The 17,398-nt window shown below is 42.6% G+C and overlaps 1 protein-coding gene across 4 annotated transcripts in view; it reads right to left on the reverse strand.

The window, feature by feature from the left end:
- PROX1 (prospero homeobox 1) overlaps window positions 1-17,398 on the reverse strand; it is a 49,901-nt gene that overhangs the window by 10,980 nt on the left and 21,523 nt on the right. For all 4 annotated transcript variants that reach the window (XM_088161187.1, XM_088161186.1, XM_088161188.1 and 1 more), the window contains one exon: window positions 16,956-17,150. In XM_088161187.1, coding sequence (XP_088017313.1) covers window positions 16,956-17,150 — 195 coding nt within the window. The remainder of the gene's footprint in view (window positions 1-16,955; window positions 17,151-17,398) is intronic.

The following is a 17,398-nucleotide window of genomic DNA, read 5'->3' on the forward strand; positions in this document are numbered from 1 at the left end:
CAGACCTTTCTAAAGTTATTCTTTAAAAATACTAAACATACCTCTTTCCTTGCAATTTTACCTGAACGTTAATTTTTTCTCTTAAGAAGACTTCAGATTTTTGGCAGAGACAATTTTGAAACATTTTGTAAAAAAAAAAAAATGCTTAAAACATCTTTGAAATATTTTCTTGAATAAGTGCAAGAGTCTGGGAAGCTAGTTTATTTTTACTTGAGCATCAAGTATTTTTGACCATAGAAATCATTTCACAAAGTTCCCAAACTTCTCCCTCCAGCTTTCCCAGAACAGGGAATAAAATATTTACTCAGGAGTTCATTTTCTGAGGCCGATTGCTAAACTGTCCTAAGGCAGGGTGGCTTTGAGCATGTCCACAGGGGCAAGGGTAGCAAAGCCCAGCATGAGGTCTGGAGCAGAAAAGATACCCTAGGAAAGGAGACAAACAGGTGAAGTACTTCACCGAGCATTCATTCACCCTTGTGCACACATGATTCCTCTAAACAAACTCTCCTATCCCTGCTGTTTGTTAAGTAAATATTGATCAAGGAGAGACATATCTCCTGACAGCAGTAGCACAAGCTGGGGGCTTGTACTGCAGACAGAGTGGACTTAAATGGATAAACTCAGATGCTTTAGGAAGGCCACACAGAGATTACTAGATAAAGAGGCAAGAAGTGAGAGCTGGCTGTCCTTTCCCCTCTGCAGGGAGTTGGGACTTGGTTACACAGACCCTCCATGATAGAAAGAAAAGTCATCTGCTCTCAGACACACAGTCTTACAAAGCAAGATGCCCACATCTTAGGTGCTCGAATGACTTCTATTTTTCTCTCTTGCCAGCTGACACATTAATATTGCATGCAATAACTGGGGAGTTTAAGGCCCTCTCCTTGAGCACATGTGGGAGGCTACCAAGGGTCAGCTTCTCAGCAGCGTAAATTTTCACCACCCCACTGGTTTCAACAGAGAGTTTACGTTGCCTGTGGATTGTCCACCTCTGGTTGTGCTGGACTGGGGGACAGACACATTATCCTCAGGAGCACATTTTTTCTACTCATATTCCAAGTGAGCGATTCACTCTAATGTCTGTGGGATAAAAAGCATACTCTTACACATGTAAGGGTGCCCAGTTTAGGCCCATAAGCAAAGAGTGAAAGTTTATTGGAATGATGTATGCAGAAAGCAGTAGCAAAATTGTCAAGCCATTGGTGGCTGTGATTTCTTGTAAAATTTCTGCAGCATGTAACTGCAACCTCATCTTAGAAACTGCCAGGTTTGGGTGGACATATGTAATGCAAATGATTCTTGGAGGAGATTTGAAAGCAGTCCTCAGAGACTGGATCACAAGCCTCCAACCCAGGAGCAAGGCAACCATAAAGCTATTCACCTTGTCTAGGGGGACAAAGGGAAAGGATCACATGGTAATTTTCAGTCCGGGGTCCCATGTTTAGAAGTACCAAGACCAACGCAATCGTTCTAATATTGTAACAGCGTCAGACAACTGCTTGGCTGTAGCACACAAATCTGAAGATCCTTCAGACAGGGACAGCTGGGCTAAGCTCGAAACCTTTTCTCATACGATGTCTAATCTGTGTTAAACTTCAGCTCCATTTCTACCATCAGGCTGGCCAGAGCGTACCTACAGACTTTGCCTGTGGTATTGTGCTGCAGTCTGATAGTGTGTTGTATTACTAATGTTCCAAGAGTAAACACACTTGTAGGAAACAGCTATAGTTCAAGGCTGTGCTTTAAAAAAATAAATGTTTCATCAGTCTTAGCAAAGGAACAAATGGCAGTAACACTCTGTATCATATTTTACAAAGCTTCAAAAGAACAATGTCCCGTTGAGTGAAATTCAGTAGCATTCTGTAAACATTAATTTAAGGAAATCAATAGGCTCTGTGAGCTAAAGCCATATTGCAAGATAAACTGGCTGGAGTGCTACTTTGTCAAACAGATTTTAGTTTTCTCGGCTAGATAAAGACAGTTTCAAAATGGGGTAACGTGTTGCAACCAAGGTTTGAAAACTATGTGGCCTTCAAACAGTCTGCTTGTTCCTACTACAAAGCTGGATAAACATACTTTAAAAATGATAAGATTGGACCAGGATTGATTTTACTTTCAAATTTTATATAAAGTAGAATTCTTGGTGCGTGTGAGTTTGGATTTTTTTTGATCCTAACCATGAACAGAAATAAAGAAATGCAGCATAGACAGCTCAAGATGTTTTTTCCAATTTTTCCAATTGCAGGACATTATGTATTTTAAAAGTCTTTATTCATGTTGACCTGATGGGCAACAAGTCACCTTGCCAAATAGGAAAGTCAAAATCTCTCATGGGCTTAGGATCAGAGGTCTTTGGCTGGTGAAGGCTGCTCACATTGTAGGGCACAAGGTCGTGGTGATGGGAGTAACCAGGTTGGAGGGGATGAGAGGGGCAAGGCCAGATCACTCTTCTTGCTAGATGATCTAGACAGTGGCTATGCAGAGGAAATCTGTGGGGAACTCAAGGCTGAGGCATAAACAGCACCTATTAGACAGGTGCTGGGGAACCTCTCCAGGAGGTTCCCCACTACTGGGGAAGCAGTCTCGCCATGGGTAGCTCCAGATCAGACAGCTTTAGTGCATGTGCACGGAGATCCACACCAACACAGCTACAGAGACAGCAGAAGACATGCAGGAGAAACGCTTTTGCCAAAAAAACCTCATACAAAGCACAAACTAGATTGGCACAGCACCCCTCACTCCCAAAGCCAGGGTAAGGTGAGCTTTGGGGGCAGAAAGAAGCCTTCTTAAAGGAGGTGATTGAGAAACTCCACTTGTGTCACCCCCACATAGCCCTGAGCCTCTTCTTACTTGAGGAAGATTTAAGCCTGTGGGTTTTGGGGGAAAGTTGGCCCCTAAATGCACATTCCCATATCCACAGTCTATGTCCTATAGGAAACCTATCAAGGACAAGCCCTTTTGCATCCCTCCCTAGCAGTAAGACATCACACTATCTCTGGAGCCACTTCTCTGAGGGCTCAGAGAGGCTGATGACGCTCAGACCAGCCCCTCCCTTGAATGCACTCTGCCAATCCAGGGACCCCCTGCTTTAAGAAGGAGATTCCAGGCAGCTCACCTATCCACCTGGCCTCCTGCAGAGCAGAGACTTGTGCAGTTGGGAGCTGCAGGCACAGATCTGGTGCCTTTTCCAGGCTAATGCTGCCCTGAGCAGCACTGCCCCACCATCAGCTTTCCTAGGCTTCCAAGGGCAGCATCTGCAACCCCTTGGTGGTGTCCTGGCTCCTTCCACATTCATCCAGACTGTTCCTTTCCCTCTCACACATTCCCTGCTCCCCAAGTGCAGTGAGCTGCTGTGCAGGACCATCTTAGCACTGTGGGCTGGTGTAGCAGCATATCAAGCAGGAGGCTTTGGCTTCTACACAGGAATTGGAAGCAGGTTTTGGAGTAAGTTGCTACACTTTTTGGCGCGAAAGCCACGGCAGCATATGGCCCAATGTTCTCAGTTTAAGTCTGACACTTAACATTATTTAACAGTTTCTGTGTTAGGTGCTTTATAAGGTAAAGGAAATTAACAATTTTCAGCTAATTAGATCACTCAATTGGCTGAACATCCTGGACACCTCTTAGAAAAAAACAGGTTGGCTCAGGCAATGGAAAGGCTAATGCCTCTTCCATTATCACTTATGAGGAGAGGGAAATAGTTGGAAAGGATGCTTTTATTTTAAAAACACAAATGAAAAATACCTCAACTACTGGATGCTCTAGCAAACATACTCTTTTCCCAACCAGCACCTTTCTAGAATGCAAGGTGTCTTTTTGCCCACCTCTCTATGTGTCCCAATCCCCCAGGCTACAGCAGCAGCTCTCTGGTGCCACCACAGTCTTAATTTTTTGCCTTCAAGCTTCCTGTCACAACTCCTGCTTTACAAATCTCTTAAGAAATAGATTTTTTTGGAAAGAGAAGAAAATGGACAAGAAACTGGGTGGCTGTTCATTAAAGTCTGTTCTCTCACTGTGCCACACAAAAAGAAGGCCACTCTTTTGGGACAGCACAAATACTGGGAAAGGAAAAGCATTTTGAATAAGTCTGGCTCAAAAGATAAAAATTAGGCAAACATCAGAGGTTGCTTATTGCATTTACTGTTGCAGTAGTTATTTTACTCTTTTAAAAAAGCTGGAAAATTATTTAAAGGTATATTTTAAAAGCGTTTGTTTAAAATAAAGCTGAGATCCCCTATCCCATGAGGAGAGTTTGGGGCACTAACAGTCTACTGCTGGCTTACTGTTATCTCTTCCACCAAGCTCACAAAGAGGAGAGAGAATGGCCATGGCTCTTACAAGGAAAAAACCTGACAGTGGGGCTGCTGAGATGCCTGATAATATCGGGGAAGTGAAAGTGGTAGTGCAGTGAAAATGGATACTGCATGATACATTAGATTTAATCACTTGCATTTCAATTAAGCTTTTCCACAAATAAAGACTGGGAAGCACTCTGCAGGCTCCCCGCGCGGCTGGAGCGCCGAGCGCCGCTGGTGGCTGAGCACAAACAGCGCTGCCACAGCTCGCTGGGGCTCACAGCCCTGCTGCTCCCGGGGTGCTCCCTGGTGGGACCCCTCTTCCCATCTCCCCGTCCTGCCCCACGCACAGCACTGCACCCTGTGGGATCCCTGTGCCGGAACTGCTGCGCCCACGGAGCAGGGATGAGCCATTCCGTCACGGAAACAGAGCCGCTCTGGCACGCAAACACCACGGCTCTAACAAACACAAAACTTGGTGAGACTCGGGACTAGAGTGGGATAAGACAAAATAACAAGAACTTAGCATTTCCAATTTGTTTAGACTTCTTGCACCTTGGATTTCATTCCTCTCTTTCTCCATCCTCAAAAATCACCAACAGTATTTTACTGGGAAGATTAGTAAATTCCCTCTTCTGCAATACTGATGAATTAGAACTGCATGAGATGTAGAGGCTTCTAATGGAAACTCTGATTGCCCTTAACTTGCTGCATTGCCAGCGGCAGTGCCACAGAATGGAAAAATCACTAAGGCTCCTACAGCTTATGCTAGCTGGGCATTTAGTGTGTGTTGGGAAATGTAAGAAAGAACCACTGGAGGGGTTACTGTCACACCCCAGAAGCTGTCTCATACAAAACACTGAAGGAGAAATAAAACTCTCACACACAAGAATAGTCTAACTTTAACTCAGTCCATTGTGGTGAAATGCAATCTGCTACAAGAGGCTGCCTACAATGCTAAGCAGCTTACTATGTACCCTGCTGCCAAATTCTGGCAGGTACCACATACAGGCGCCCACAAAAAACCTGTCCAGAAAAGGGAGTACAGGGATGACCACCCAATTCTAGCTCAGCAGAGAGGTTACTGCATATTTTCCTGGACACATCAGTCAGATGGGAATGTGATGTGTTACTCAGAAGAACCAGGAGGTGCAGCCTGGACCAAGATGAGCAGGTTATGTCTTGCACCAGCAGCAAGTACTCTGCTTTCATGGTATATCTCCATGTGTGAAAGATCCAAGCACACAGAAACTGCTGGTTAGACCATGGCTACAGAGGTAAAGTGACTCACAGAACTTATACTTTGCAAAGATTTTTTTTATGTTCCATAGAATTTGGCTCCATAGGTGAACCACTAACAGTATAGTAGAAGTGATAATTAAAATGATTATGTGTCTAGAATACATCATATATATATATATATATATATATAAATATATATATATATAAATGTTGCAACAGTATAGTAACATCTATAATTGGTGGTGCAAGAGCCACACTCTTCCCATCTCTGTGCATAGCAATCACCTTTGTCTTCTGTGTCTGGCCCTGAAAAGTTCCAACTGTGCCCTCTCCCTCCTCGGTTTGCATAGGTTAGGCTGGGGGGAGTGAGGAGGGAGGTAGGGGAGAAGGATGGGAAGCAGGTGGTGTTTAATCAGTCTGGCAGGGAAGCAAGCTGTCACCAGGGTCCTTTTGGGGGTGTCATGAAGGTGGCAAGCATGCCCTCTGGCAAGAGGGTACCTCCTTTCCTCTTTCCAGTGGCAGAGGGTAGGGGCAAGGGAAGGAAATTGTGCACAGTTATGGGTGAGGGGTGTTGTAAATAAAGCTGTCTCCACCAGCTTAGGCTCCCACTGAACAATTCTGAAAAATCTCCCAGTGCAAATATACTTTTATTAGCATCCAGAGCCCATCATGATGGGATAAACTGCTCCATCTATGCCATCCTGAGCCATGCAGCTGGCCAAACTGGGCTACAAACACCCTGTTACAAGTTCCAGTGCAGGACCTGCTAGGCACCAGTGAGGCTCACAAGCCCGTGAGGCCAGAAGACAAAGTCTTACATCGTTATGGACTGAGCTCCCTGTCGTTTGACTCCCCTTTATCCCTTGCGGAAGGAAGTGGTGCGACTCCAGACAGCAGTGGATGAGATAACCCCGGGGCTGGGCCTCATCTGATGGAGCCAGCCCTCTCTGCAATTGTCAGAGATAAGCTGCTCCAGCTCCTGCTCCCCCCGCCCTGCTGAACATTGATATTTGCCACTTAAAGACTTTCATGTGCAATGTTTATTTCCCCCTCTCTCCTCTAAAAACTTTCTGAAGTTGCAGACTGCCGCATTAAATGCATTTATATGTCTATGCCACAGTTCCACCTAAGACTCAATTGCAGCAGTCTGTGTGCTTAGCAACAGAGATCATGCCACCCTGGTTTGCCGCTCTCTACAAAGCCTCTCCACTAACTAGAGAAACAAGTTCAAGGCCACCTCTTCGAGCACTCTGGACCACCAGCTGGACAGGGCTTCTTCTGACAGCACATTTCCACCAGAGCCTTGAAACAGCACCCCCACGGAGGGCACACAAAACGAGTCAGAGCCCGCCCGTGTACCTTCCCCCTCTGCAGATAAGAAAGCTGAACCTTGCCCCTTCCAGATCTAAAGGGAGAAATCATCTCCAAAACAGATTACCTTCGGCCAGCCCTTCTGGCTGTCCTTCTATCTCTCACCCACCCACACTTACCTAGCAGGAGGACTCTCTGTGCACACAAAATTCAGCTATACTCTAGTGCTGCAAGTGATAGCTATGTGTAAGTAAGGGATCCAGTGCTCTGAAAACTGCCTCCTTCTTGGACTGAATGGTATTTCTTCACTTTTGTGCTATTAATGTTACAACTGCTACAAACCGTGTCTCCTTCTGCTCCCGGGTTGGCTTTGTCTCACGCAGGTGAAGGACCTAGAGTCCTCATGGATCCGTGCAATATCCTGCTGCCACTTCCTCACAGCCTCAATATTTGCCCTTACAGATTTAGGTATGTTTGAGAGCAGTGTCCCCATTGCGCTCCTCAGCAATGCTGCAAGGTCTGCCTGCAAGCAGACCTGCGCTGCCACCGCTCTCTCAGGCCGGGGATATCTGCTCTGAGAAAGGGCAGGACCCCAGAAAGCTGGCCCAGAAACCAGCACGGGTCACGGCGCTGCTAAACCTCTCCCACGGTTTCCAGAGTATTTTGACAGTTTGCTAATTGACATCATGAGAGCCTGACTCTCGTCCATTTTAAAACACATTGCATATATCGAGGAAACAGTGTTCTGCGGGAAGGTGACTTATCCAAAGTCTATAGGATGGGCAATCCTATCTGTAAGACTTCTGTTAAAGTCAGTCACACAGCCCTGACCCTGCACTGTGAGACAGGATCGGCTGGCACCTCCTCTTTTGGCAAGTGTGCCTCACAAAAATAAAAACAACAATCCCCTCCACGCCACATTCATGAACATGATGGCTCTGTGAATCCAAATCCAGTGCTGCATTTAACGTTTAGTTAAAAAAAATTAAACGAAAGTTTTCTCCAATTAACATTTAAAATATATTCACACACTTGACTGTAGAGTAACACAACAAAAGACAGCTCTTCAGCTGGCATATATTAATTAGCTGCAATGATTGCTGGAGGTGATTTACACCAGACACTGAGAATCCAGCCCAGAATTTAGTTCAGCGTCATGAAGAAAAAGCATGGAGTGAGTGGGAAACAGAGAAAAAAAATCTTACAAAGCTAGTAAGCTAACCCACTCTTTCACATCTCTCTGGTATGACATTTATATAGAACAGCTTAGATAAAGTTTAGAAGACCAAATATTTCCCTCAATTTTCACATTAAAAAATGTTCTGTGACCTTCTAATGTGACACATTTTAGCGGGATGCAAGAAATTTCAGTTGATCAGGTCTCATGAACAGCCTCCACCTTCACTAGTCAGTGCTGCTTCTCCAAAAGTTCTGAGTGAGAAATTTAGCTATGTTGTCTAAAAGAAATGAAGAAAGTCTGGAAAAAAACACGTGCAACTTGCATGTTACCCATTACCACAACTAGGATTTATAAAATGGTAAGAGTTATAATTGATTTATTTTCCTTTTTCTTTTTTTCTTTTTTTTTTTTTTTAACACCAGGTTTTAAAATTGCCTAACAAATTCCTGCTAGATACAGAATGAAAGAAAAATCATTTCATCTCATAAGGGATAAGACTCTAAGAGAGTGAGGGATGATATGGGTTAAAATTCACCTTGCTTCTCACTCCTCATCCACGATGGGATTTTGGAGAATGACGGACATCTGGAAATCAGTTTTACACAGAAAAATAGAAAACAGGGAAGAACTAGGAAGATGAATAAAGGCTCATCACAGACACAAAAGACCAGAGGAAAAAGAAGCTTGGATTTGGGTATTCTTGTCTGGCAAGGAGGCAGGCAGTAAGGCTAATGAAGCATTTGCGATATGGGACGTATGCCAGCGTAACAAAGAAGATGTGCATCAGCTCTGCAGATGTGCCAAAGCCCCCAGAGCAAAATAATGACATAATCACCATCAGTGTCACAGACCAGACTGTACACAAGGTGACATGGGAGAGAATAAATAAGGGTCTTTAGAGGCCTGTAGTACACACACGGGAAGGAATAGCCATTCCTCACAACTGCCACAAGAGAGTGGCGAGATGTTGGGTATAATGTGTGCAGCTAGCAAAAGAAATCTTGAATTGTGCAAGGCTAACACACTATAAATTGGTGCTTTTCTCGATCTCCAGTTGACGTTTCAATTCCCAGTACCCCTTGTTGAATGCAAAATGAAATGGCACTAGGAGTCAGAAGAGTTTGCCAAGTTCTGTTTTGTTTCGTTTCTGTTAGTTCCTTTTCTTTTTCCTTTTTTGTGGGGGGGGGGGTGAAGGGGAATGTGTTTTTTGTTTTGTTTGAGAAGAGGAGGAGGCAATAAAGATGAGTATGAGTAAATAAATGTTAATGAAACAAAACAAAAAAAACCAAATACCCCCCAAAAAACCCAGAGCACATCATCACTACATGCACACATGCACACAGGAACAGAAACCCAACACCATTCAGCTGGAACAATCCTAGGATTCCCTCAAAGCAAAGCTAGAAACAAATGAGGATGGGGTTTGATTTGTTGGTTTGTTTTTTTTTTTCAGGGAAAGAGCAGTGAGGATTTTGCCTTCTGGTTTACAACTATCCCTGAACTAAACCAGAAAAAGCTTCACTAAAATAATTTTCCGTGCTAAAAGACAAGGTTACTATTTTATTGATCAGTAATAAAACACCGCTTAGGGTAATTTAGTACTTAACATGTTATTTGCGGTGGGGAGTAATCTGAAAAGCTCTTAGTAGCCTTAAATCATTTCACAACAGTTCTTCCTGCATAAAAGCAAGTGTTTGCCTCCGTACAACTGTGTGATTTTGTGGTATATATATATATTTTTTTTACAGAAATTTGTCAATTTTTAAAAGGAACATCTGTTTGATAAAGTAGAACAACGCTGCTAATAACCCACAGGCCGAAGTGGGCAAACTGAGAAAGAGCAGGAGATAGGCTGAAGGTGCCAACAGGACTCTTGCAGAAGGAACATTCAAGTACGTAATTGTTTGCAGGATCTGGACCTACAAGAGGAGCTCAGAAGAACAAAGCACTTGGCTTCACCAATGTCCCTTTTCATTGCTTCTAATGAAAGATTCATAAGAATAACTTTAATTTTTTATGATCTTTTTTTGCATTACTGTATTAGCTGCATCTACTTTGTATGCAATTTCTTCTTAAATACAGAAAACCTGTTTCAAAATGCCAGACATAATAACTTAATCAGTACAATAATTGATCTTGATTGTTGTGCAGTCCTTCTTAACAGTCAGGAAGTGAGATGGAGCCCAGAAAATGTTTTATATGATTATTTCTTCCCATTGCAAAGTGATGTATTTGTGAAGAATGCATAGGTGAAGGTCCATAGTGGAGGTTTTTTTTTTTAGTGTTTTTTTTTAGTGGGTTTTTTGGTTTTGTTTTTTTGGTTTGTTTGGTTTTTTTTTTGAGAAGAAAAATTACCCCCCCCTAATTTGCTAGTTAAACTGTTCAGTGGGAGAATGATTGTATTTGTCCTTTTTGGCTTCACCCAATTAATTGGAGCAGTAACATAGCGATTGTTAATAAACAGCTCTAATTTGACTGTACTTCTTGCCTATCTCTAACGCCACCATATCTTTGTTTAGCATATCATCAGGGAAAACAAGGAAGCATGTATATAATTTTGTTCTGGTGTATATGAAGTTTAATAATTATGCCACAGTGGATTCTAAATTAATCACAGAAGGCGCAACAATATTAATAATCTGTTTAGCAAACTCCAGTGTCTTTGCACTTTGATGTTAGGAGCAGAGACAGTATGAACTATGGCAGTTTTTAAAATTGGGTGAGTGTTTGTTTCTTTTTCAGCTTATATCAATGTTTTCTTTTATGCTTTTTCTACTGTGCACCTTGTTTCCCTCTAAGAAAAAAACCAACAAACCACAAACCAAAACCACAGAACAACTCAACAAACAAGCCTGTGCTTATTTGGGTGTGCTTGGATCAAAGCTGACAGATCGAATTTTTCATTTATTTAACGAAGTTTCATTTCAGCCATTCCTCATAATTACAGCAGTGTTTTAATTTTTTTCCTTCCCTTGAATAGGAGAGAAGGGGTTCTGAGAAAGTTTTTAATTAGCTAAATAGGTCTGTGTAATCTAGATGAAATAAACACGCCCGTTTGAAAGGGCTGTTAGAACTTTTCCAGCCATTTAATCCATAGATGGCTGAACACAATGATACCTTCCACAGAAAGCTACAGCCACCACCAGCAGCTGTTAGAAGAGAGCTTGCTCCCTGCTCCTATTGATAACCCTTTGTGGAATGAAGAAAAAGAGCTGAGGGAAGGAGAACTGAATGTCAGACAATAGACATCGCTACACACACTGTCTCTGAACTTTCCTCATCTCTGAAGGACAATTAATTATGAAGGCCTTTGGGGTAGGTCGAAGCAAGGGAAAACCTACTGCTGGCCCAGCACTCCAGCCGCTATCTCTGTGTTTGTTAAATGGTTGTGCCTGTTGGGGAACCAGAGTAGCAGCCACCAAAATAGCCAATAGATCATTTAGGAAAAAAGAGCAAAAGATTTTTTTTATGTGTGTCTGTCCTTGTATAATTCTATTCTCACTGTGAAATCATCCATACACAAAACACAAGGACAATTTTTTTTTTTTTTTAGAAGAACCACAGGGTAGGTTACAGTCAGAAACGGCCTCTCAGTGGTGTGTTAAAAAGGATGGTCTTTTCACCAAATCATTTCACAGAGGCAAAACAGACAAACACAAAGAGTTGAGACTTTTTCTCCTACATTAAATAGAGTAACTGATAAGGTCAGACATATGATACCTAAAGACATGAATCTGTGAACTCTTGAAGTCAAAGGACTTCTCTGTGCAAAGGAACAATCTTTCAAAGGAAATAGATCATAGAACTCCACTGAATCCCCTTTAAACTTTATGAAGCAGGAGGAGAAAAAGCTCTAAGTAGGGAAGCTTGACAGAAGAGCCTTGAACTATTTTCTGAAGGAAAGATGAGACCCTCCCTAGGCTGCCACAAAACATCTTTTTTTTTCTAAAGGCTCTTCTGAACTTTGATATGTGCCAAGACACCGCTATTGAAAGCTGTATAATTATGTGCTATAGCCACTGTAGAAAATGCTTTGTTCACCACAACAAAGAACAATAAGCAAAGTAAAGTGACATTACACTGTATCTTTTTCTTTAAGAATGTTGAGAAAGGTCACGGTACGTTATAACTAATAAAGCTGTTGAGTAAGGAAGTTTAAAGTTGGGCTTGCTGTGCTTAAATGCAACCCAATGACAAAAAGGCAAAGGGAACTAAAATTGTAATGACATTAAAAAATAGATCATATATCAACATGCCAACTTCATTATACAAACACCTTGATTCCAAAGGACACAAACAGCAGACCAGGGTGTAGTGCTGCAATAGCATTCCTCTTGCAACTCTCCCCCTAATAGCTTCCAACTACGGTCTGCAGTTCAACTAACTGCAAAAACTGATTAATAAGCATTAATTGATACATGCAACGCACGGACCTTCTGTTGCAAGCCGTGGATTTTGTTACTTGATTAAAAACCAGGTTCATGTCCTGTTTCAAGGAAAGCTCTGCTGTTTCACAAGGGAGCCTCTTCAAAATTAGAAAGGAAAAAAAAAAAAAGAAAAGGAAAAAGGCCAGAGGGCATCAATTAAGTTTCCTGAAACCAAGATTTTTAAGTGAAAAAGAAATACCATCTGGCCACCTATGTTTCAGTTTTCCTTCAGAGGAGTCGGGACAGCTACATTTGTTATTCTCAAATTGCCAGAGCAGCTTTACTCCCCTTGCTGCAGACCAGCAGACAGCAGCCTCCCGACTCTGTCTTTAAGAATGCTGAACGATGTTGAAACACTACAACAATAAAGCCCTTGAAGGAGGAAGTATACAGCTGAGGGAGAAATGTGAGGAGCGGAATACTGAAACAAACAACTGTCCCGTTGGGCTGTGCTCACTCTGGTACCACCAGAAGCGTGGAGACTGCCACAGCAGGGCAGTTTGCATGGATAGAGCAACCTTCAGGATGAAAGTTAGCAGGTTACAGACTTGATTTTCACTTCTCTTGAGGCCACTTTGCACTGCTACGGAGTATTAGGGTGGTTATAAACTGTACTTTACAGTGCCTATGTGCTGCAAAACCACTCAAAAGTGGCCTTAGTTTAAATGAGAATCAGGTTTAAGGACTTTAATTCTCCTTTTGATGAACACCAATTCAGTTCAAGATGAATCCTGTAGATGAAACTGGGGAAGGATAGAGGTTCCTGAAATAAACATGAGTGGACAGCATTTTTATAATTTAGGATGGCTTAATTTTTGGATGCAGTGCTGGGCACACTTCATTTTCAGGGAATGGACTGTTGAGGACCTCCTGACAAAGTGACTCTTATTGAGCATCCCAAAATGAAATTGACCTGAAATCATCATCGCTTCTGAAAATGTTGGCAGCCTGAGTTCCTCTCAAGGGCTTGTAGGCCGCTTACGTGACTAGGTTATTGCTTAGATTTTATAGGTGGTGTTATTTGACTTGTTTTACATCATCCCATTGATTTTTATGGGACTAACTCAGAGCGCCTTAAGTTAAACATTCTGCTAAGACCTGAGTACGACTGGTCTTAATTAGGTTTTTCCCACTAGAATGTTTTTCCCCTGCGTAAAGTAGGGCAAACTCCTTAAAAACGGTTTTCTCCCCCGTGGAAACGACAAGTGCCGTAACTAGCGCTGTGAAACGAGGCAATCCTCGCGCCGAGCCCCGCCGTACCAAAACTGCAGACAGCGTGTTTGTGCAAATAACGCAGCTTGGCAGGCACCTCACTATTGTGATCCATCTCAATAACTACATCTGCAAAACCGGGCAAGTTCCCGTGAAGCAGCGAGCGGCTGAGCTCAGGAAGGTGGAGCACGACCTCCCCACCTCACGCAGGAGCAGGCAGGGGGGCACAGGGCGGAGCTGCCACCACACAGACACCGTGACACTTCAGGACTAAGGCTGAGTTGTTAAATGCCCACTAGGAAAAGGAATGGGCACTGTGCAGAGAGGTATTAATACGTGGAGAACTGCTAAAAAATGCCAGGGAACAAGGGTGATGGAGAAGGAGTGGGAGACAAAGCAAGGCTAAAATTCAGGTATTGTCCTCAGGCCAGTTTCCTTTGGTTGTTTTAAGTACATAAATGGGAAAATAAATCCTCCGTTTATGTTTTTTTAAACTAATGTTAAACAAATCTTTGTTTCAACTCATGTTTTTCAACCATATTTCTATTTCAACACAAAGCATGGTATGCCCCTGATTTTCAATCATCCTGCCAGAGTCACAACTGTGAGCTCTGATGACCTGTGTTAGGGCAGATTCTGAGAAAGGGTTAAAAAATTATTTAATTTTTATTTTCCTTTCTTTTTCCTTTAATATATAGCAACAATATCTGACTTTAATTATTGCAGCTGGCATTCAAATCCTATGGCAACACCACAGATGAGACAGATATCAAGTGGCACAGCAAGCTGTCCTCTCTTTCTGACCAACCTGAGCTGAGACACTGACATTTGTGGCTTTCATTCACCAGGACAGCCCATCTTCTTCCTCCCCAGAGGAATGGCCCCAGAATGAAGAACATCCCCCTTCCACAAAAAAAAAGTATCCAAAACTGGTTTTGCTTTTCTTTTTCCCTTTCAAAACTCAGTCCCTAATTGCTCTGTTCAGCTCAGCGCATATTTCTCTAGCTAGCCCTACTTCAAGAGAGAAAAATGTGGAACTGGCTACACATGTGTACACACAAAACACAGGCAAAGGTGCACTGCATGGGAGGAGGCCTTGGATCTGTCTCTGGCTCACAGCCACAAGGGTACAATGGCAAAGCTAAAAACGATAGGACATGTGGTTTGTTAAACATCTTATTTGACTTTGCTACAAGCTGTCAGTAGCAATGCCCACGGAAAGGAACACAGTATCGCAAATTCTTGGACAAATCAATGGCACAGCCTGATATGGACCAAACACACGTTGTAACTTTAGAATTTTTTTTCCTAATAGTCAGTTTAGGCCTATATGCATGAAGTATATGCCTGAATGTGACCCAAGAACAGATAAACGGAAGGGTTTAGGAATGATAGCGTAGGTAATTTAAGAGAAATAACATATCAGACTAATCAGAAGATCAGCAAAGCATCATTGAAGTATGAGAGGAAGGAACTTTGATGATGCTAAATATGGCAAATGCTCGGTTTGCTAAATCCTTTTGGATCCAATTTCAACATTACAGTACTTGTCATTTTTGCTTTCCAGCTTGTGGGGGAGGGGATGGGCATTTATCAGGGAAAGTTACATTGTCTACATTAAACACTGCACCACACAGCTTAATGTTCTCATAACTGCTGGATCCTCAGCAAAACCAAGACCTGAACTCTAGGAAATTCTCATTATAGTAGATAACACAAGGAAGTCTAAACGAATGAATTTGCAATCATCATTTATAATATCTCTTTCCCTCAAGGATGGAGGAAAACAAACCAAGGGGCTCCTTTCCAACCCGCTGCAGGACCCTTGGCTGAGGAGACTGCAATCACTTGCAGTACTAAACATATAAGATTTATGTTTTCTTATCTGCTTGAAAACACATATACACTCCCCACAATTCTTCACTGGAGTAATCCACTTAAATTAACACTGGCACTAACACTTTGAAAATGAGTAATAAGTGTCTGAAATCATCAAGATTATGAGAACTTTTGAGCACAAGGAACATTTCAACCTATGTACTATGAACAGAAAAATGTTAGTAAGAAAAAAACTTGAGGGAATCTAAGCACAAGGAAAAAGTTGGTCACACTTATCTGCTTGTGTATTTCCTTTTCTGATCCTGTAGTCAGTGACTGTGGCTTGGCATCAGGGCAGACCTACATCCCGGGGGTGGGAGTCTCCTGTCTTGTGCCTGCTTGAGTTCCTAACAGGGCCAGAGTCCTTGGGAGTGTCTGGGGGGTCATGGCACACCAAAAACAGTCTAGAAGTTGCCATCATCCACCATGAATGGCAAAACCTTTGAGGAACATGCTCTTCCCCCTCTTCCTTCATCTGCCCCTTACACTCAACCATCTTTCCAGAAAACCCTGCCAGCCCAGAAGAGGGGGAAACAACCAAGAAAGACAAAAAAGTCTTTGCTTAGACTTTTTGCATCATCTGAACTTATATGCTATGAGAACAAGTCCTGCTAAAAATCCATCAGAAGGATTTTAGGCAGGAAATCACCCTCCTCATGCTGACAAATGTCACTTTTGCTACAGGAGGGAAATCATTATGTAACTTGACCCTGAGTGAATGGTGCAGACAAAAAAAAAGAATTAATAATTACTACCACCATCGCTTTCCCACTCCACCAAGTGATGGGATTACTCGAGTCTCCCCCACATGCACACCCCGTTCAAATGCATCATTACATCTGACTACCTGAACAATGCAAACTGCCATCCTCAGCAGGGAGAAACACTCTCCCGTGGTATCACGGAGGGTCAGCATGTTAATGATAACAATAGTCTGCTGAGCTACCAGGCTGGCCTGTAAACAGGAATCTTAATCAAAGCCACAAACCTGTTACAGCAGAAAACAGAGCATTTACTTCGAGTACTCATTTTATCCTGCAGTTGGACAAAGCAAATGCATTTTAGTTCTGTAAATCAAATGAAGAAAAGCAGCGTGTTTGATCACACAATTAGGGAGCTTTAGAAGATCTGTGAGGTGACTTCTTTTACTACTGTCCCTCCTAAAGGAAACTTCAAAAAGTTGAAACTAAGAAACTTATAAAAAAAAGTGAAAACTTTTATCTCTTGTCAGGTCCTAGTGAGGCATAAGTCTCCAGCTACCAGAGCTAAAAAGATTAATTAGCATCATTCAGGGATGTGGAATGCCAAGATTCCACTGGTCACCGTCACATCAAAAAGGTACATTATTTTAAAGGCAGCCTGGACCTCGGAGCAACTCACACACACAGAGAAATAAAGATCAGTGCCTACCTCAAAATCATTTGCTTTATTGTAGTGCATGTTCAGGGCCCTGTACAGCTCACAGTCTCTGGTTATAGACAGCTCCTCAGTGCTCGTGACCCCGTCGTTGATGGCTTGCCGCGCATACTTCTCCATCTGAATGTAGTAAAACTCACGGAAATTGCTAAACCACTTGATGAGCTGAGAGGTAATGCATCTGTTGAACTGTTAAATTTAAACAGTAAGAAGTATAAGAGCACTGACATTCCTCCCCCCAGCCCCATTTCTTTCAAAAAGCATTCTTTCCTCCCCTTCCCCAGCACCTTTTAAACCCATGTCTCTGTGCTTCTGCTGCGGGGGGGGATGGGGGAAGCAGCTGGCAAATTATGTTAGTGTATCAGATGAGGGGAAAATGTATATGGACCAAAAATTCCAGGACAAGTAACTGAAGGATAATGACACTGCATCCAACC

This window comes from Sturnus vulgaris, chromosome 3, assembly GCF_052056855.1.
Source record: "Sturnus vulgaris isolate bStuVul1 chromosome 3, bStuVul1.hap1, whole genome shotgun sequence".
NCBI classification, from domain to species: domain Eukaryota; kingdom Metazoa; phylum Chordata; class Aves; order Passeriformes; family Sturnidae; genus Sturnus; species Sturnus vulgaris.